At 36.0% G+C, this 22,950-nt stretch overlaps 1 protein-coding gene across 1 annotated transcript; it reads left to right on the forward strand.

Moving 5' to 3' along the window:
• The first annotated feature begins 10,707 nt into the window (after positions 1–10,707).
• LOC574563 (paired box protein Pax-6) lies at positions 10,708–17,694 on the forward strand. The gene is made up of 8 exons (XM_030978950.1): positions 10,708–10,816; positions 12,023–12,187; positions 13,027–13,182; positions 13,759–13,916; positions 14,833–14,995; positions 15,332–15,576; positions 16,177–16,350; positions 17,153–17,694. Exons 1-8 carry the CDS (start codon positions 10,804–10,806, stop codon positions 17,456–17,458), a joined length of 1,380 nt encoding a protein of 459 aa, XP_030834810.1. The 5' UTR covers positions 10,708–10,803; the 3' UTR covers positions 17,459–17,694.
• Positions 17,695–22,950: the final 5,256 nt, after the last annotated feature.

Here is a 22,950-nt window from a genome sequence, read left to right on the forward strand (position 1 = left end):
TAATGTCCTCATCTCTTTCCTCTTGCGTAATAGAAGTTATGATCAGACCTTGGTTCCCAAAGAATTAACTGAAGCGGACCTATCGAGGCAACGGGATATATCTATCTGAGCATGCGCTGTGAGTGCACTGCCCTGAACCCTCTCATCGGGATATCAGCCCACGAGACCGACCGCCCACGAGACCAACGGCCCGCAAGAACGATAGACCACGAGCCCAACAGCCCACGAGACCAACGACCCACAAGACCAACAGCCCGTGAGAACGATAGACCACGAGACCAACAGCCCACGAGACCAACAGCACACGAGACCAACAGCCCTAGAGACCAACAGCACCAGAGACCAATCCCACGAGACCAACAGCCAACGGGACCGACAGCCGACGAGACCGACTGCCTACGAGATCGATAGTCCACGAAAACGACGGCCCTGTGATCGACGGCCCATGTGATAGCCAGCCCACGAGACAGACGGCCCGCATGACCGACAGCCTGGGTTCGATCTTGTGAGTCAGATCTTCGAGACAAACATTTTCAGTCTCGTTCGCTGTCGAATACATGAACGCTCGGATAACATTTTAGAAAGAGTGTTTGTTTCGTTGGCTACAGCCACATTTAACATGAAGTTGGGATAGATTTACAAATCTTAATTTCGCTCATAAAGCAGTGTGTCCACATTGAAAACTTCAACTTTAAATCATTACTCACGAGTACGATTTGATTAGGATGCTATGATAAATCAACTAAAACCGTCTTTGCATAGAGTCAATTTACTTAGCACGGCTATTAATTTACAGCTATATTTGAAAACAATCAAGCATTATTTACTCATTTTCTCATACTTTGTTAACCACAGAGGCTAATACACACATCCTCCTATTTGAGCGATACCTCATGAATGTAATTTCTGGTGCTCATTTCATAGTCTTTCGCACGAATCATTTTCCGGGCAAACCTCGCCTCCCGAGTCGCGGTGCAGGTGGGGTTTCCGCCGACCTAGACGAGACAAAAAAGTGCCTTCAGAAGGATGGATTTTCAAGTCAAATTTTAGTCGGAATCTTATGAATAAATGATCCGCTATAACTAAATGATACCCTATAATTGAAAAGGGAAGTAACTATCGTTTAAATTGCTTTCGTGAAAGTGGTGAGGAAACGCCTAAACACAAAAAGACACTTGTTTATATTTTAAACTTTTCGTCAGGAGATTTCATGGGTACATTATTGTCACATCGAAACATATACAGAAGATAGACACACGGAAATAGTATATAGATTACACAAGAAAACAGACATGCAGAATTTCATATTTGTATCTCTTGGTTACACTAAAAGACATGATGATTTTATAAACGTTGATTTGAAAAAATAGATACGTACCATGTTTTATTTAGAATGTAATAGAGATATAATTAAAGGGATAGTTGAGTTCTGTTTTCAGACTTTAAATGCATGGTTATTGCTCTTATTCTTATCTATGACATTAATTTTCTAGTGCCCTTTTACGACCTAGTATTGCTATGGAGGTAATTTAAGACCCGAAAATGTGTGAATTTTAGCCAATACGATCATACCAATTCAGCTCCACTTTTTCAAAAATACGGTGACCGTTAATTAATTAATTAATTAATAATAATAATAATACATGGACCGGCTGGTTGTGCGTAATATAACCAACACGAAAAAGCCAACAAAAAATGTCAACATCGGCATTGGCTGAAATGCAACGTAAAAGGTTCTATTTCGTTTTTTTCAATGGCTTTTTCAATTTATCGAATATTAATTTTGTGGTGGTACACAATAATTAGAAGTAGTGATATTTATGGATATTTCAGCCGTCTCTGAACCGATTTTGATCAAACAAAGATGAAATTGTCATTTAAATTACATATTCTTTCAAATTTGACACTCAGTTTTTCATTATATGAAAAAAATATATGTTGTGTAGCGCCCTCTGCAACAGAACTCAACAATCCCTTTAATATATATTACATTTATGTTTCTTCACATTGTAAGCACTCGCGAGATTGATAACTAAATTTTGGTCGGTGCCAATGGAAAATAATGTTTAACAAATCGGAAATTTATACAAAAAGTCACCTGCTTCCTTATGCTTCTGTATACAAGGAAATATAGCCTGACCCGTTGCCCCTCCCCCTTCCCCTCCCCTTCCCCGATTAATACGAGCAATCGCGATCGTATGACACGTGCCATGAACAGTGTAATGTGAGGGGAAATAATTGGGAGAAATCGCCTACTTGAGCACGGACTTTATGTAAAGGTTTTACGTAAACGTATACTTAGCAAGCTATATGTGCATTTTTAAAGATTAATTTGACTGAAACTGCTTTTTGTTTCAATCATGATAATAAAGAAGTAGGAGAGACAGAGTCACATACAGAAAAGATGAGACAGACAAAATGACACACAGGGATCAAGTTTGCTGGGAGAGAAAGAGAGAGATACAGGGAGAGAGAGAGAGAGAGAGAGATAAAAGAAAGAAAAGATCGTACACACACACACACACACACATTTATATATATATATATATATATATGTGTGTGTGTGTGTGTGGGTGTGTGTGTGTGTGTATATATCTAAAGAGAGAGAGAGAGAGAGAGAGAGAGAGGAGATATTTTTTTTTTTTTAACAATTTTGTTTTATTTCTCCAGATGTGTAATACAAACCATGACATACAATTGAATAAAATAAACGTGTTCAATATTGATGCTTTTACATAAACATAATTAAACACAAACTTATTTGCAGTATAATATAACTTAGCAACAAAGTAAACGTATAAGTACCTAAACATAATATGTCAATTGTAAATGTTATTTACTTATATATTACCCAAAAAAAAACAAATCTGGAGGTAATTTTACTGAAACAATCCTGCCCCCTCCCTGCCCCCTCCATCACACAGACATACTCACCCTCTATCACACAAACAAACTCACCCACTCACACACATACTCACCCACCCCCCACCCACCCCCCCCCCCCCACACACACACACACACAGTACTCACTCAGTGGATGTCTGCCAACATTCTCAACTCAAGAAAAATATACTAAATAAATTATCCAGGCCGCAAAAAGAAATATAAAAGGCCGATATAAAAGAAAGAAAAGATCGTACACACACACACACACACACGGTGTGTATATCTAAGAGAGAGAGAGAGAGAGAGAGAGAGAGAAATTGAGAGAGAGATATATATATATTCACTGCTGCCAATGAAAATTCGAATAATTTTTTCCTACCTCTACCAAGAAAACTTTGGAAAAATATAATTAATTCTTGATAATCCAGATCCTATTTTCTTCTTATAACTTCATATACTTTATCTATCACAAATAAATGATTTTGATGCAATCATTCGAAGAAAAGAGGGTATGAATACAATTCCAACTTTCTGACCAAGAGTGTATGTATATACGTTTATTTCTATCTTCTGTGTCTTCCTCGTGTGCACACTCTCTACCTTGATCTATATTGTCCCTGGCATTGATTATTTGAATAATGAACTGTTCGTTGAAAGCCCATGGGGGACTTGGCCTCAAAATTGTTAACATAATTTTACTTTTAAGATTCACATTACACGCCGTGTTCTTATTTTGTGTTTCTAGATTATTATATTATTTGCTTTTAATATTGTTTACATTGAACCGCTGTTCAGCTTATTGACCGTTACACCAGAATTAATTTGTCAACGTTTTTTTCTGTTTACAGCTAATGCCTGAATTATTCAAATCCCTTGTAATGTTATTTGTACTTTTCTTAACTCCATAATAAAAGGTGGACTAGTAGAGCTAGGACCAGGGTTGAATACTTTAAGATGTTACCCTCAATATGTCACATTCTCAAAAAACATTAATCAGGAAAAATCAATTTTCACATACTTCAAAAATTACAAAACTTGGTAAGGGTATGAGCAATTTCGTTGTTTGAATCATCATTTTGATATCTCTTTAGTCATATCAGTTGACCTTTCCTCTCGCCATCCCCTGACCTAAGTTCCTTCTCTTTTCAAAGCAAAATGACGTCACACCTTGTGAAAGCCGTCCAATACGAAGTCGAAGGACAATATAACACGTGATGTGCTGGGTACATGCCGCTTAAGATAAGCCACGCTTTTGCACCCCAAAAGACGTATTATTGCGGTTAACGTTATAGTGCGTGATGACCGAAGACTTCACTACGCATGGCGTGCATTTTGGGAGCAGTGGAAAAGCTTTTTATGGACCGAACTTTTGACGGGTGTACTTTGGGGTATGCAACGCCACGAGAGTGTATGGTGTGGTGCGCTCCCAAAACAATGTCAGCTATCTGGCAGATTTCGACTTCCCAGGCTTTAAACAATAGGGGATGTATTGAGAGAGACAGGGAAACCCATGGGAAGATTGTCAAACGTAAATTCACAGAAAGACAACGCCGGAATCAGCTCTTTTATGCTGCTTTCGTAAACATAAATAGTCGTAATAATATTAGGAAAAGTTTGACTGGCATAGAAAGTCAGCCCATCCTATTGTCAGAGGCCTAAATAGATGGCCAAAATAGGACTAATTACATGGCGGCAATTATATGAGAAATGAAAATAAAGACAGGAACGAGATCAATCTCAAACAATCATTAGAATATCATATGATTTTAGCTTAATTTTTATTTCGGAAGTTGTCATGTTTGTCTTTCCCACGGTTAAAACCACAGAGATATTAAAACGGATATTTAAAAGGAAATCCATCCCCTTCTCTCCCTTTTTTTTCCTTTCTTCTTTTTTGCTTCTTGTATCTGCCTCACTCTATCTCCCCCTCTGCATTAAAGGAAAATCCAACCTTGATAGAAAAATACACTAGATGAAAGAAGAAAAGTCAAAGAAGTTACTCGTAAAACATTAAACGAATTTGGACCAAAAATGAATTTGGACCAAAAATGAATAAATAAAAAGTTATGGAGTCTTTGAAAATTTGATTCATTACAACAAGTTGACTGAATCGGGGATGTCTTTGTGATGTAGTGGAGGACAACTTTCCCGTTTGAGCAACACACAAACTGACTTGAATTATAAAAAAGGGAAAACAAAATTGACTCAGGAGGGTCTGTTCTCTTTGAAGGACCTGTAATAAGGTTATCCATTACATATTTTGAGTCGTGCCCTATTAAAGAGAGAAGGCACTTAGGATTTAAAACAAAAAGTTAATGATATCTTTGTACAAAGTTATCCGCGACTACGTCAAATCCACTGACGATTTGAGATTCGCATAGACTTAGTGATCTCATATTTTAAACATTCATTTTAAACATTAATATATTTAATATATATCTTTCTTAATATTGGTCCGATTTATTTTAAACTTTCGCAATTATGTTTATCTTCTTTTTCTGCTTCCATACAAATTAACTGATTACAGGTCTCAAGCCAATCTGCACTAGTTTGAGTCGTGCCCTATTAAAGAGAGAAGTCACTTAGGATTTTTTTTTTTAAAGTTAATGATATCTTTGTACAAAGTTATCCGCGACTACGTCAAATCCACTGACGATTTGAGATTCGCATAGACTTAGTGATCTCATATTTTAAACATTCATTTTAAACATTAATATATTTAATATATATCTTTCTTAATATTGGTCCGATTTATTTTAAACTTTCGCAATTATGTTTATCTTCTTTTTCTGCTTCCATACAAATTAACTGATTACAGGTCTCAAGCCAATCTGCACTAGTTTGGTCAGGAGGGATTAGACCTCCCTGCATGGTCACTGGCAGGTGATTATCTCATCAAATCAGCTCTCAATTAACATAAGAAAAAGGGGACCAAGGGGGACAAACGGTCACCAATAAGGCATTGTTTGCTACATAGAGGGCGCAAGTGGCTATAAGTAGTGTAGTGGGGCTTTAAGTGTACTTCAAATAGCATTCGTTTGTACATCAAGGTTAACAAAAGAAGGCAGTTTAGGTTTTTCAATGAGTGATAAAGGGAGATGTATAGAAATGGTGGAGAGAGAAAGTAAGTGAGAGCGAGTGAGAGGGGCAAGGGAAAGAGATGGAGAGGGAGAGAGGGAGAGAGAGAAAGAAAGAGAGAGTACAATAAACAGACAGACAGATAGGCAGGGATAGGGAAAGGCAGAAAGAGATGTATAATATGTTTTGCTCTGTAAGTTAAAAAAAGGAGTCGTACAGTCTAAAATGTTTAATTATTCGATTCGTTAAAAAGGAGAATCTCTTATAGTTTGTATTTCTTTGCCTTCTTGACCTAGTAAACGCTGTGTAAGGTGGAGGGGTGAAAATCATCAAGTTTTCTTTACTAGAGTGGCTTGCATCTTAGGTGGTATCTCAAAAACTTTGGATATAGTTTTCGTCATCCCCACGCATTACCAAATGGCAACAAAACACTTTTTGTATACTTTTTTTATTCGAACTTAGACCATAACCCCCTGTAAAATCTAAGATTTTCATCAAAACGGAGTCGTCGCACGAGTGAAAACCTTTGAGTAAGTTGGAGCAAGACCTCGCACTTTAATTTATTTGTTGACATAATTAAGTAGCATTGTTTCATTGTTAAAACCACATTTAACCGTGGAAAGATACATTAAACTTGATTAAACGATCCTTTTTTTTAAGGAGGGGGGGGGGGGGGGGGGAGAAACATTAACTTATACAGAAAAGGGTGATTCGGGCCTAAATCATACTAATTTTCTTGATCGTTGTAGAATTCCACAAAATATATTGTAGATCTGTTCACCAAGTTTATTGCTGAACTTGCCTACTTTATTGTCAACAAAAGATTTCAAAGTATTTTATCCCGATCGGGTTCATGGGTAATGAGATCAACCATTCATAATGCATTTTGTGCAGCTATTTCCCTTAAGGAATACAGACCGTACATCTCTTCATATTTTCATTTGAAATTGAATAAATTCAATCGAATGAGATATATTGCACATCTGAAACGGGAAAGCTTCTTTTTTTTAAGTCTATGAAAATATGGGAAATTCTGCAGTCAGGTGTTTGGGACACAATCAAAGCTTGTAACTTTCCATGGGAAAATAATCCTGAAAACCAGAATTGTTTTTGTACTAGGAGTTAGATTAATATCACGAAATATATATCTTATTTCAAGCAATGTCTGGATTTGAGATATTACTCTTGCAGTTGAACGAAGGGGTTTGTTTGCTTATTGAAGCTTAGGAAAACAAACAAGTTATTAATTAAATCGCAAAGAATAAGGATGACTGTAACTTGTTGAATCGCGCTCGATCGGAAAATAATAGCCAGTTGTCTGCGTGGAAGATGGATTGTTCGCATTGCCAATTTGATACAATTCCACAACGTTTAGCAACAAAGTGTCGGATTTTTTAAGCACACTGCGTTTGCATGGCGCGTTAGCTGGAATTGCCTGTGCACAAAGCAAGACAAATTAATATTCATTGGCGCGGAATCTATCTGTGGGAACCGGGTCGTTTTCTCAGCGTAGGCGATGCGCTCCGCTCTCCGACACCAATCGATAACGGTACACAATAGAAAGTGTGCTGGTTGCAGAGTTAATAAAAACCCGTCCTTCGTCTAATAGTCTCCCTCACACATTAACATCCCAAACTCATTTGCAGTGAAAAACAGGGATGTGAAAAAGCCTAATGCTGTCCCAGGGGTCCACGGTTCGTTCATGAAATTCTTTGTAAATGATTTCTCAACCTATTCTCGACGTTGTTTTACACGTAGACAATGTGAAGAAAATGACGCCCGAATATAAAAATGATTTTTCAATTATGTAGCGTAAAGCCAGACATGTGTACATAAAGGTGGAGAAAATTAATCAACAAATAGGAAAGAAACATGAAAATGTGGAGCCAGACAAGAACAAAAATTAATGGAAAAGATGGTAAGTTGAAATGAAAAGGTGAAAGAAATTTAAAAGGAGGACACAAGCATCCAATGCAATCATAAGAAAACGTGTAAAACAGAAGGAACACTGTTTACACTAACACAGTCATTTTAAAGATTAATTCAGTGATTGTATTTTCATTTGCTCCCATTGTGTTGAGCTGCTTAAGTTTTCAACAGCTAAATGGAATAAAGGGACAGAAAAAATATTAAAACTAAAAATTTGAAAAAGAGGCAGACCCCAAAATCCCATCTATTGGAAGAAGATTGCAATACCAAAGTGGACATAATTTTAACGTGGCGGGAAAATAACAAGGCTAAAAAGGCAACGAAACCTCTTTCTCTCTCTCTCTCTCTCTCTCTCTCTTCTCTCTCTCTCTCCTTTTCTCTCGCTTTCTCTATGTATCAAACCCAAATATATATATAGAGGGTCATTATGTTGATGATAATGAAAAAGAAGAGAGGAAGGAGGAGAAAGACAACACAAATATTTTATCCAGAAGAGAGGCGACACGAATAAGAATTAGAATAAAAGAAAGAAGAAGAAGAAAACAAGAAAAAACGAAGAAGAAACAAAAAGGAGAAGAGAATGAACAAATGATGAGGATGATAGGTGATGATAATGAGGAAGAAGAGCAGGATCGAAAAACAAAAAATATATTTTAAGAAGAGCAAGACAAATAAAATCACGGAGAAAAAGGAAAAAAAAAGACAAAACACCCAAGATGAAATGCTACAAAGAAACGAAAAGTTCTTTTTTTTTTTAAAGATTTGATTTGATTTTTGTCAAATTTGATTAAAATCAGACCAACGCTTATTATGTATCTTCTGAATACTAATAAGCCAACAAGCCAAACCGATTCGCTTCTTAATTCCATACCTGGTAATATTTGTTTCTTATATAAGCTTATCCCAAAGATTGATATGTGTACCATTCATCAATCTGTAACTACCATGCAGAGCAAATAAAAAGTGATAATAATTCTCATCTATCACCCGCTCTTGGTCTCAATTCATCCATAGAATTGAAGCTCGTGCAATGAAAACAAATAACTTGTAGCCGCCATTGTAGCATTGTTTGCTCATTAACCGCATGGCTGAAAAACACCGGTTGTCTGTTTGGAGCAAGAAGGGAGTTTATTCATGATACTTTTATAAAAAAGTCTTAAAGAGAAGGTTGAGTTCTGGGAAGAGGTGAAAAATAATTTGTGAGCGTTATCATTCTTATTATGCAAGTGTGGAAGAACATCAGATACGACATGTTCCCTGAAAAGCATGGCTCTTCAAATGCCTTCATATTCTAAATATGTCATGTAATATCGTAAAACTCGGGGGTGGGATTTTTACGCCACGTGTTCGTGTAGTCCCATATATACATCTTTCTATGTTTGTGTTTGTAACTTTACCAAGTTTCTTGCAATACACTTGCAATACACACAAATTCTTATATGCTAGATGATCAACCTTTTCTGGTCGACTCCACACCGTTTCTTTCACAGTGCAATCGCATGACCAGAACTCAACTTCATCTTTAATTCATGATACTGTAAAAAAAAAAAAAAAGAAGGTCTTAACGCCCTTCTGTCTCTGCACAGACGGGCGTTCACTCCCTCCTCTCTCGTCTTGTAAAGTTAAACGATCATGACAAAATTACAAAGGAAACTATCCTATAAGCTCTGTTTAATTGTCTGTCAATGAAGATGGAAATAGCTATAAGTTTCAAGGCTTTTTAAGTCATTGTTTAAACTAGCAGAAAGGGGCGGGGCTTATAAGGCTAGGTACATTTTAGCGATATGTTTAAGCTCATGAGACTTCATGAAAAGTATAATCGTAAATACATTTTAAGTGTAACCAGATTTGTACATATTCAATATTCATTATTATAACTTTGTTTTAACTATAAACATAAGCATTGTCAAAAAAGGAACATATTACAAATATTTTCATTGTCTTCAGTAACGTAAAAGAAAATATGTAAAAAGTGTTTTGATCAGGGAAAACAATGAAACTTGAGAAAGAAACTTGCTTGAACGACATCAAGTTTCCATACATTGAAATAAGGGGGTTCTTTTTATTGTTCATTTGACATGTTTGAGTTTGAATTATCAGATTAAAATAAATTTTTACATGCTATACAAAACAAAATGAATTATTTAATAAGTGATACCACATTGAAAAATAACATTCTTCGTATAATCATATGTTTTGTTTTAAACAATACAACTCGCAATATAATTATATCCCTCTTCTTTATCTCTCTCTCTCTCTCTCTATTTCTCTCTCTCTCTCTCTCTCTCTCTCTTCTTGTGCGTTTTTGCCCTCCGCTCCCCTCATCCCCTATCGACATGTCAGTACGGCTCTTTTTCATAAATTTTCAGGCTCTGTCATCATCTTGGCCGTGCCAGAAACAATACCTTTCAAGCCAATAAGCTCCGCCTACTTCCGATTACCAGCCGATCTCCAGTCTTTCATTGGTTCGGCTTGTCGTAATTACCCATCGCTTGCATGCTTCTCCCGTGTCTCGCTCGCTCGAGATTGAGCGCCCGCGAGTCTTATGACGTCATTCCAAAGATCGCTCCAATCAGTGCACGTGCGAGCCAGCCTTTGAATAAACTATCAACCTCGTCTCCACGTAACCACTTTTTCCCCTCGTCCGGCCGCCTCGCTTTTCAATAACTCTCGTCTGCAATTGTCACTTTCACAAATCAACAGCCAATCAATACGTACTACTTTCACATTAGAATTCCGGAATGCATAATTATATCTGTTTTGAGAAGCATCTGAAATGATAATAAGATAAGGGTATATAAAATGCCATCGTGGTTGCGGAGCGGTATCAGTTACAAGTTCGCGCTCTATCGCATCAAGACATTGGCATAAATTTGTTCCAAAGAAGTTTTGTAGGAATTTGAGCAAGAAATGGCGATGCAAGGTAAGTACTGATCTCATTTACAAAGTCATCGTAATTAATGCGAAACTATTCTGACTTGATTTCATTTCTGGCGTTTCTGATTACAATACATCAAAGAACTACATTTAATTTTGCTTTCAAATTAGTATCTTATAATTTGTTTTTTTTTGTTGCGATATCAACGAAAGTCGATCTTCAGATTGCTTAATGACTTACATGTTTAAATAACAATTCGTTTTTTATTCAAATTTTCTTTTGTTGTAATTTTTGTTTTAGGACTCAATCAAATGGTTCTAGGTGATGACCTGTCTTTTCTGAATTATTTCTATGTATTATCGTAAATGCAAAATATGGTTTTCCTCAATAAATGTTATTTCTACATTTATTTCGTTTTTAATTGTTTCATCAATTTCCTAATATAGTATTGGAGTTATTCTTAAACTGTATTTTTTGTTTTAACCATAATAGTTCAAAAATATTCTTTTGTATTTCTACAGTTCTATAGAAAGCTAATTTCCACTTATACTCAATTCTTTCTAGGTAATTTTCAAATTATTTCGTCATCCACATCATTTGTGTAGTACCTGTACACTATTTTGAATAAAATGTTTATTTTTATCACTTTAAATATTTCTCGAACTAATTTGAAATCATGCTCCTCTTTTATATATTCAGAGTGAAATATCGACATTTATACCACCATTACTTGTAATATGTTGATATATTTTTCATGAATTTTGATTTGAAATTCTTTTGCCCAAAGTTATTATGCCATTTTCTTGTAAAATAAACTTAAATACTCAATTTATGTTGATGAAATTAATAGGACAGCGAATTATTCTTTTGTATTTCGTTAACAGTTGATGTACATTAATTTCCATTAAGCTTTACGCTTTCTCTTTTCTGATTTTTTTGTTGTTGTTGTTGTTCGTTTTTGTCTTTTTTTGATAATTTTCAAAAGAAAGATAACACATTTTGTAATTTTCGTGTATATTATGTTATTCGCTAGGTGTATTTATGATAGTAAATTGTATATGACAGGATTTTGATTATCGCTGAAAGATTATCTTCCCTGTATTGTATTATTCTTGATAGGCTGACATTTGAGAACAACTTTAGGCCTATATCAAGATGTGTGTATTATCAAATACTTCAGGGAACATTCATGAAGAAAGCTAAATAGAATGCATGCAGAAAATAATATTTTTAATATCGTGACTCAAACAGGTACCCTTCCACCTTACGGCACTTTCCTGCCAGCGGAACCTGGCCGTCTTACCGCGGAGGATCTCCGGCGTGGCATGGTCAGCATGCTGCCATGTAATTCACGGGCCTGCGATCTCACTCACCCTCTACTTTCAATACCACAAGGTTACTCCGGTAAACTATTTGGTGAGTTCGACAAAAATATAACAATTATGGTAGTAATATGAAAATCAATATGAAAATGCCCAAACTCGTGGAATTAGATCTAACGCTCATACAAATATTGGGTAAAGTTTGCCCAGATCGAGATTAATGGTGTATTCAAGCAATTATGGGCAACTTGGGCAAAAAATTGGCCAATAAGGTTCAGAATATGGAACAATTATTTCAAAATGGGCATATTATAAAAATGTTATCATCATCACTTTGGACAGACAAATGTATCACATTTATGGTAATTGTTAGTGTTAAAAAGTCAAAGAAATGTATAACTTTCCATTTTTTGTATATTTTCGGTTGCTGTATACCTTTTTGAATTATTCTTGTGAACATTTATCATAAACTATGAGAAATTCTGACAGACCATCCCATAATCGGCGTCAATGGTATTTCTGGCAACACACCAGTTGATGTAGAAATTCTGAAGTAAAAACACCAAGTTTTGTTCCCTTTTTACATTGACATTTACTCCCGTTATAGAACTTACACCGAGTTGACTCTTAAACAATAAACTGATTGTATTCAATGATTACAAATGCTCAATTCCCCGTACACAATTATTGGAAACATGTGCCCCTCTTCAATAAAAATCAACTATATGTGATATGATATAATATAATTTAATGTAAATTAATACTGACTTAAGCCGTCCACACCATCACTGGGATGTATGATGGCTTCTGTTTCATAACGGCTTGCCACGCCTTCCTGTCTTCTTTTAGCCTAGTGGCTTTAGTCAGGGAGTCAATTTGTCTTAATATATAATGTAAAATAATCATCTCCTCACTTTCATTCCGACATACCAGGCCGCCTATACGAACCAACGCCCACTCGGAGCGGCGCCATCGGTGGTAGCAAACCAAAGGTAGCTACGCCAGCCGTGGTGGAGAAGATTGAAAGCTATAAACATGAGAATCCAACCATCTTCGCTTGGGAGATCAGGGATAAACTCGTTGCAGATGGTAAAAAGAGTCTACCTACTTTTATTATTTGATTGTTCACTGCCCAATTTAGTGTCATCAAAATTATTTTTCATGATGAACAATAATTATACAAAATTACAAGGCTAATTGCTTTTTATGTTAACCCCACATTCCCATAAAATTTTGTCTGCTCCTTCCCTTTGTGGTTTTCTTGTAATCGATCTTTTTTCTGTATTATCATGTGTGTATATTTTAATGTTTTTTAATGGAAAATGAAATAAATGAAAAGAAATTTGTGGCCTTTTAAAGTTTTGTTTGATACAAATTAGTTAACTTATAAATTCTCATTTCTTATGCGGACGTCATTTTATCATTTACATACCTTAGTTGATGCACTATATGCAAGAACGGCATAGTATTAACACCGTCTATAAGTTATTCAATGTGAATATAAATAAGAATGGAGATTAAAAAAATAAATTTGCAAATTGATTTTAAGTCGATGTTTATGTTAAAGGGCCCATGAATAGTGAATAGACTTGGATATTTGAAAAAAAACATTTGTTTTGTCATGTTATAACTGTGTCTTATTGTTATCCTTCTTTTCATTTAAAGGAGTATGTACAACATCGACTGTACCAAGCGTGAGTTCAATCAACCGCATATTACGTAATCGAGCAGCAGAAAGAGCGGCGGCCGAGTACGCACGCGCAACGGAACAGGCGTATCTTCGCGCGTATCCCGAACTATGGTCTGGCTGTCACGGATCCCAGGTTAGTGACCTTTCACCTTTCAACTTTAATTAAAAAAAATATCAGCTTCCTTTCTGAAAACGCCATTTTCTGGGAGAATGTTGGTGTCCAATTGAAAAATCTTATTGTCTTTTCAATTTTATGAAAATAAGATCCAGTCCAATTCGTTTTTTTTTTTAATACACATATTTTGAGGCCTATAATAATTAAAACAGTTATATTGAGTTGAATACTTTTATCGTTTCTGATAGCAATCACAAGATCGCATTTAACGTTTCGAATTTTCAGAAAGTGCATATATATATATATATATATATATATATATATAAATTTGTATCAAATTGATATTGTTATATCGAAATTGAGCAAAAATAATGACTGCTGGAAAATAATAAGGTGTAATATTTGGCGCTTTTAAACCCTTTTGTTTAAAAATTTGAAAAGAAAAAAAGAAGAGTGAAATTATTTCTTGAAATCGATGTTATGTAATTGAGATATTCAAACCGTAAGAAGTTATCTAAACTGTTAAAGATAAACTTGAGTTCTGGTAAAAAAAAGAAAATGAATTCTCACAGAATTTAACGAAACTTACACTGAATGTTTAAGATTACAAATAAATGTCATGTGCCAAACAATTTTGAAAGAAAATGTATACTGGCTGAGTAATGAGCATAAAAAGACAAGGAAATCAGGGTAGTACTAGCCTCGACACCATGCGTGTTGTCCCATATACATCTTTCTATGTAAGTGATTGTTACTTTACCAAGACTCTGCCAAATTTATGATGATTTTGATGACTCCAGAACCTTGCATTACACACCATTACTTACATGCTATATGATCAACTTTTCTGATCCATTCCACACCTTTTCTTTCACAATGCAATCGCATTACCAGAACTCAAGTTTATCTTTAATTTTTGTCTTTCCTGCCATAGCTTTTCAACCCGTTATCTGTTGCACACGCTCTGAGACTGGATAAGATTCAGAAAACGACATCTACGTTTGAAACTAGTCATTCATCTCCAGGATTACCTCTCCAAAGGGGATGCTGCTCCGCTTCCCCTCCGATAGATACAAACTTCGGATCGACAGATGCAGGTTAGGATATAACTTTGACAAGTATTAGAAAGAGAGAAGTTTATACTTAAATTTTGTTCATATTATTTATTTGATCTTAAGTAAGTCATATAATACGTTTGATAAAGTATCTGTAGAGGGTTTGCATTTCACTTAACTGTCTTATCGTATCATATAATTATCTATGATTTCCTTCATGACAACTACGAACATGATAATGATACGAATGGAATGAAGATGGTACAGATTTTAAGCAAATAAGAAATGTTCAATAAAATGAATATTATTCAGTTACAAATATAAAGTCTACTTCAAATTCGACATTTTGAAAAACTCTACATTCAATCTATTCATCAGAATCATCATCGTCGAACACCGAATCGAGGGATGTAAGTCAGCGCGTGATCAATGATGTCAAGGTGGAAGATTCCTCATCCGACGTCGCCTTCGCTCCTCCATCTTCCTCCTCACATCTGACCTCATCGTCATCTCTAATGTCGTCATCATCGCCTTCCTCGTCGTCGTCGTTCTCGATGGATGATTTCGTCAACATGAGTCTTCTGGATTGCCATAATGCAGCAGCCGCAGCCGCAGCAAAAGAGGTAAATATTTGTGATGATGAGCGATTTTCTTTTTTATAGGGAGAAATCAACAAATCTGTTTTTTGCTGTTTACGTTAGGGATTTCATATTGACATTGAAATTAACATATTTTACTTATTGCTTTAAAAGTGATGCAAATAATGCTGTATAGCAAATTCACGACTACCTCTTTTTTCGTTAGCTTTTGAACAGTATAGATTATGGTCCATTTCAACCAGGTAGTATTCATCACATATATTGAATCACAAGTGCTTCATTGATTTCATAATTCGGACCATAAGTCAATAATTTACTTGGGGATGAATTGTAATGAACAATCACAAAACTATAGCTCTATTGTCATTTGAGAAAAAATAACTTTAAAACAAAATATCAGGGGATCCCGCCCAATTCATAATTGCAGTTGTTATCAAGGTTTGAGATTTGTAACTGTACGTTGTGAAAGATGACTCTTTTCGAGAGTACTCTTCTATATGAAGTGGGCCTATATGTAGAGAGGGAATATCAGTTACTTTAGATGTATGTTATTTTCTACAGTGATATTTGTTCATCTCTTTGTTTTTGGAGTTGTATTACTTATTCTTTTTCGATTCTTGTCAGATGTCAATGGCGGCAGCAGCGGCCTCTGCAGAACGCAAGAAACTTAGACGCAGCCGCACGACGTTTACACAAAATCAACTGGCCGTGTTGGAGAGCGATTTCGAAAAGACACACTACCCCTGCGTGAATACGAGAGAGGAGCTGGCGACCAAGACTAGCCTCTCGGAAGCCAGGGTACAGGTGAGAGCCTGTTTGGGGCTCTTTTCTTTCTTTTACCCCTCGGAAAACTTACTACTCGGTAGACCTTGATGGGGGATATAAAATTGCCTGAAATTATTAAAGACAAAATCATTTTCCTCTGTAAAGACAGATTAAAGACGGTAGTTGCTGCTGCCTTGTTTGGCGTTAAACAATAAGGGATAGAGCAACGTCGATCTGGCGCTGCTCAGTGGCTGCCGGGCTCACGATCAATTGGGCAAAAAGAATTTCCATTTTCGGTTTAACTTAATACAATTTGGAGTGGACTTCAAAGATTATTATAAAGAGATTCTGCATTTAAGAATAAGCTTAAGATATATATGGTAATCATCCTAAATACATTAATAGATAATCCTTTTTGCACAGATGGAACGCATTAACTTTTTATTTACTTCTATATATTCTACATTTCTCCATTATGAAACATGGCCGGAAATTGAATCACATTAACGAAAAACTGAATATAGCAATATACTCATTTAGTAGCAACACTTAAGAGAGTGGAATGTTTTTAACCCTTACTGTGCTTTTGCTGCAATTTCGCACAGATTACACTCAATACCATGATCAATTTAAGTGAAAATGCTGTACATGCCAATACAAATATATAAAAGAGCAACCACATCGTTTCGACACTTGCTTCTTCTTTAACCATCTAACCAAGAGCCAATTGTGGAAAATGTATACAATATGCAAATGAAGGGAGAGCAGAATCTTTGGCATACCCTGCCACGAATATTTCATTCATGATTTCATTTTTATCTTTCGTTCTTTGCAGGTTTGGTTCTCAAACCGTCGTGCAAAATGGCGTCGACACAAGAAGATGCCCTCTACGTCCATCCCTCACCAGGTCTCTCACGCGCACTTGCCTCGCATGCCTCTGTCTTCCGCCTCCACATCGATGGCAGCGGTGGGATTGCTATCCCATCCCTACTACCAATTCTACAGCGCCCTCCAACGACCAGAATCCTTCAAGCCTATCGAGCTGGGAGGCTCCAAAATGCTCAAGTCCTCTCGAGTGACGTCAGCTTTCCAACCAGTGACGTCAGACATGGTTAGGCCTTCCATGAATTCGTCTTCCTAATTCTAAAAGATCTTCCAGTTTAAGGAATTCTGTGTGGCCTTCCTTTTTGGTGTCTTAAAACGACTATACCTGAGTACATAAACCGGGAAAAAGTGCAATTAGACGTATTTCTTTTTATATCTATAAATAATTGAAATAAATAAAATGCCAAGAAGTGCCATGCTAATTTATGTTGATCTTAAAGAAACTGCACTCGTTTGATTATATATATTTTTATATACAGCTCTTAGCAAGGGGTTCTTTTCACATAGAAAGTGCAAAGATTTGGAGTTACAAAAGGAAGGTAGAAGAGATATGGCCTCGTAAAATATATGTATAGTATGCACTTTACCTCTATATTATTGTTCTAAATTCGAAGTTAGAAAGAAAATATTTGTACTAAAGAAATCGAAGAATTTGAGGTTCTCAAAGTCCTGTTCTCAAATGATCTTGTTTATAGAACATCATTCATGTCTATGTATGAATTTCCTAAGACTAGAAGCTTTAAATGTCACTTGCATCGTGGCATAAATGTGGTATAATAGTTTTTTTCTACAGCGATAGCAGCCACTTAAAAATGTAAAAGTTGTAAATAATTCAGTTACCTGACAGAGATATCTCGAATGAGCTTTAAAAAAAAAGAAAAGAAAAGGGTCTGTTTCAGGCGAGAAGGGTGTAAATAATAAATATGTAAATATTGAGTCTCGATGAGGCTAATTTGATGAACTCGTATATCTTCTATTTCACTTGTTGAGAATAATATTTCAATAAATTGCGGAATGTAAGATTATTTGATGAGCTACGTTTATTTTGTCATTTTGACACTTGAAATAAAGCATTCGTATATTATATATATATATATATATATATATATATATATATATACAAACCTTAAAGTAGGAATTAGACGGGTATGTACAGTGACAAAGAATCAGAGAAAGAGAGAAAAAAAAGGAAAATGGAGAGAAAGATGGGAGAGGCAACGTAGAGAGTATAAAAGAAAAAAGTAATTGAAAGGTTGGAACAAAAATCAAAATATGAAAACAAATCATATGATTGAAAAGAATGAACACTGTGAAAGAGATTCCAAAAGACATAAACATAGTAAGAAATATTCTTGTAATATAAAGAGGGCAGGGGTAACAGAGAGAGGAGGAGGAGAGAGAGAGGGGGGACAAGACAAGAAAGAGAGGGGCGATGAGGGAAATAGGAAACAAAATGTCTTTTCCTTGGCATAATAACAATGCACAATATCTTTTCATAGCCATTTACAGAGAGAGATGGAGAGGGAGAAGGGAGAGAGAGAGAGAGAGAGAGAGATAGAGAGAGAGAGAGAGAGAGAGGGAGGGAGAGGAGGAGAGAGAGAGAGAGAGAGAGAGAGGGGGGGGGGAGGAGAACAGGACAAGAAAGAGAGGGGAGATGGGGGAAATAGAAAAAAATCCTCTCTTTGGCATAATAACAATGAACAATATCATTTCATCTCCCTTTACAGAGAGATGGAGAAAGAGAAAGAGAGGGAGAGAGAGAGAGAGAGAGAGAGAGAGAGTGAGACTGGAAGAGAGAGAGAAAGAGAGAGAGAGTGAGACTGGAAGAGAGAGAGAGAGAGAGAGAGAAAGAGAAAGAGAGAGATATATATAGAGAGAGAGAGGGGGAGGAGAGCAGAACAGAAAAGAAAGAGAGGGTAGATGGGGGAACTTGAATCGCAATCAAACGATTCACCATTCATCATCTCACTGATCATATTATTTTCTCTTTAGAAACAACTGAACGAACAATAGAGAAAATGGACAGAGATGAAAGAGAGAAATAAGGGTTAAAAGTGAAAAAGAAATTATACCCAAATTCTTAATGAAAGGGAAAATAACAATATAATGGAATGAGGGGAGGATATTAGGAAAGAGAAAACGAATGAAAGAGGCGCGAGAGTGTGATATAAACCAGAGGGAAAAAGATATTCACATCAGTGTGTGAAGAAAGGGTAACCGTTAAAGCAAAAATCAACAGAGAGAGAGAGAGAAAGAAGGGGGGGGGGGGGGGAGAGAGTTGGCAAGGAGACGTAGACAACAACATATCCATGGTAACGTTATAGGGCTACGATCACTGCCGTCATCACAAAAATGCAGCCTGCATCATATTTCTTACTCACAAACAACCATACCAACTATAAAAGCTTTTGAATAAAATTCACGACATTTGATCCCGTCATGGTAATTAATTTCAAAGTACCTTTTATAATGGTTACCTATCAGAATCTTGCCTGTGAAAGGAATCACGAATAAAAGACCAACCGAATGAATTACAAACCAATCAATGAAAAAACGCCCTATTGTAATAGTCCCAAATCGATTGAATTTGCATGAAAATCCCTCCTACAACGCATACAAGCACCCCTTTTCTTGTCGCTTTTACCCCTAAGTAATCGAACACTTAAGTAGTGTCTACCTCTACTCAATTTGTTCAACAGTGCGCGGTAGAAACATGTACATTTCTATTCAGGGTTCAAACTATTAGTAGGACTATTCGGACATACGATATATGCTCACGGACAACGCACGTATATATTTTCTCTTTATTGCAAGTCGTGAACTATATACAAATCGAGAAGTAGTTTTCATAATTATACGATTGTGACTGCTATGATGTCAGCGTGAGAGCAGTTTGAGAGAAAATAGTGGTCACAACAAATTCAACAGGTTTCAGCAAGTTTTTAGAAACACTGACTGACAAAATGATTTCATAGCTGTGCTTCCATCAAGGTTTCCATGAGTGACCGTTCATAAACACATCTGAGGAAGAAGAATAAAAAAGTTCACCGTTCACCTTATTTTTCATCTACGAATTTTGTCTCTTTTTGATGATATGATGATATGACATGATGCGGGTCATATTCTGAGTGAATTCTCCAAAGAAGTGATCATCAATTCGACACTAGAAGATTGACATACTGATTTGTCATTATGTTTATCACAGTGAAATATGGGGGTAAGTATGTTAAGACTTATTAATTAATTAGTTAATTTATTGTTTATTATTTCATAAATAAATTAATTTATCTATTTGTCATTATCATTCTTATTATTGTTTTTATTATTATTGATGTTGTTGTCAGTATAAAATCATTCTAATCAAAGCGCCTTTCCTGAAGCATTAAAGGGTTGATTTGTTATTGTATCCACGGCTGTATTATGAAAGAAAAAAGATAATCTATTAATTTGTCTATGGAGGAATTTTACAAAACTGTATTCTTGTACACATATGCTTAATATCCTACTACATGTACTACTACTACTACTACTACTACTACTACTACTACTACTACTACTAGTCTACTACTACTACTACTACTACTACTATTACTACTTCTACTAGTCTACTACTACTGCTACTACTACTACTACTTCTACTACTACTACTACTACTCTTACTACTACTACTACCACTACTAAATGTATACTACTACTACTACTACTACTACTACTACTACTACTACTACTACTACTTCTACTACTACTACTACTACTACTACTACTACTACTACTACTACTACTACTACTACTACTACTACTAGTACTACCACTACTGCATGTACTACTACTACTACTACTTCTACTACTTCTATTCATTTGTATGTTGATTGTTACCTGTTGTCATGCACATGCGACTGAAAATTATAAGTCTTTCTCAAGTTTCTGTTCATCTTAGGTTCTTTTCATCCACGTTTTATCCTCGCTTTTCATATCAACTAAGGACTGTATAAAGAAAATGAATAAACAACTCAATCATTAAGGAAATATTCAAAGTAAAAGATTACACAGAGATTTTTTTATCTCAATGTAGGCTTCATGGTTTTATACAAAATTTGAACGTTATTAATGATTTTGCGCTCATTTAGTAAAATGCATGGCATTGGTAATATATGAAAAAGTAACGAGGATTCTTATTCATAACATTATCATCAAGTCAGAGTTATTTCTCGATAATTATATCTTGATAAAAATTCATTATTCTCTTCATTGGTCTCATTATTAGCGGACCTTTCGATAAACCTTAATGTACATACAACGGTAATGCTAAATGTCCACCATACCGTGGCTCAGAATAGTCGAACAAACATGACAAATTAAAGAAGAGGGGCAGGAAAACAAACATTGACGTACTTACTTCATATCGCATGCTAGCTTAATGTACACGGATATAACTTAATGAGAAATAGAAGCAACACGGTTTGCCGTTGGCTAGCAATCTCTAGGTATTAGGAGTCCGTGTTTACTAGTCATTCACCAGAGCTTGTTTAAGTTGGAATTATTTGTTTTCGTATTCATTACCCATTCCCTCTCCCTCTATCTCTCCCTCTCTCTCTCTCTCTCTCTCTCTCTGCCTGTCTCTTTCTTTCTCTATTTATTTCTTTCTTTTTCCTCCCCTCTTTCTCTCTCTCTCTCTCTCCATCTGTTGTTTGGTATATATATCTCTGTGTCATTATTCACCAGAGCTTTTTTAAGTTGGAATTATTTGTTTTCGTATTCATTATCCATCTCTCTCTATCCGTCTGTCTGTGTGTGTGTGTGTGTGTGTGTGTGTGTATGTGTCTCTCTCTCTGCATTTCTCTCTCTATCTCTTTCTGTCTTTCTTATCCCTCCTCTCTCTCTCTCTCTCTCTCTCCATCTGTTGTTTTGTATATACTCTGTGATATCACCTTGTACTTTTTTCGAAGCTTCAGCTCTCCTACTAGTCTCCACTTTTTGTGGGTAAATTATTTTTTATATCCCCCCTCTCTCTCTCTCTCTCTCTCTCTCTCTCTTTCTCCCTTAATTTTTTTTATCTATCTATTGCCTATATAGCTCTATCTCAATGTTCCAGTTTTCTTCCTCATCATCGGTCGGTCAAATGAAAGACTAAAAATTAAAAAGTGATAAAATAAAGCAATAAAGACAATTCACATAATTATGTCCTTTGCGTTGAGGCAAAAACCTTCAGCTTTTAAACATGCCCCCACCCTTTCTTTTAAATCTTGGTCTTCTTGGAATGCAAGCTGGGGACACTATAGCAAACGGAAGGCTATTTTTAACCGATCTTTAAGGCGATTTGTGAAAAGAGAGCACTGGTTGCAAGGTGAAACTTGTAGGTTTTCATTTCAAACTAAATAGTTTTGTATGAGGAGGGCTGGGCGAAGGATCACCTTCTAAGAGGTTGTTCTGTTTGTTCACATTATAACGAACATTCACCATATAGATCGTTATATTTGCTAACTCCATTGTGGTAAAGCTATTCAGACGGTTGTAAATACTCTTGAAATGACCGAAGAGCGTGTGGAAAGAACAAAGAGAGTCCTCGTTGTGAGAGAAGTGGGAGTGTGAGTATGAAAGGGGGTGTGTAGGATGCTTGGTAACGATGGTGGAGGGGAGGAAGGGAGGGGAGGGAGGGGAGGGGAGGGGAGGTGGAAATTCAGGGAAGAAAGACATAAAAAAAGGGGTGAGGAGGAGGAGGAGGAGGAGGAGGAGGAGGAGGAGGAGGAG

This window comes from Strongylocentrotus purpuratus, unplaced genomic scaffold (genome assembly GCF_000002235.5).
Source record: "Strongylocentrotus purpuratus isolate Spur 01 unplaced genomic scaffold, Spur_5.0 spur5_scaffold_1, whole genome shotgun sequence".
NCBI classification, from domain to species: domain Eukaryota; kingdom Metazoa; phylum Echinodermata; class Echinoidea; order Camarodonta; family Strongylocentrotidae; genus Strongylocentrotus; species Strongylocentrotus purpuratus.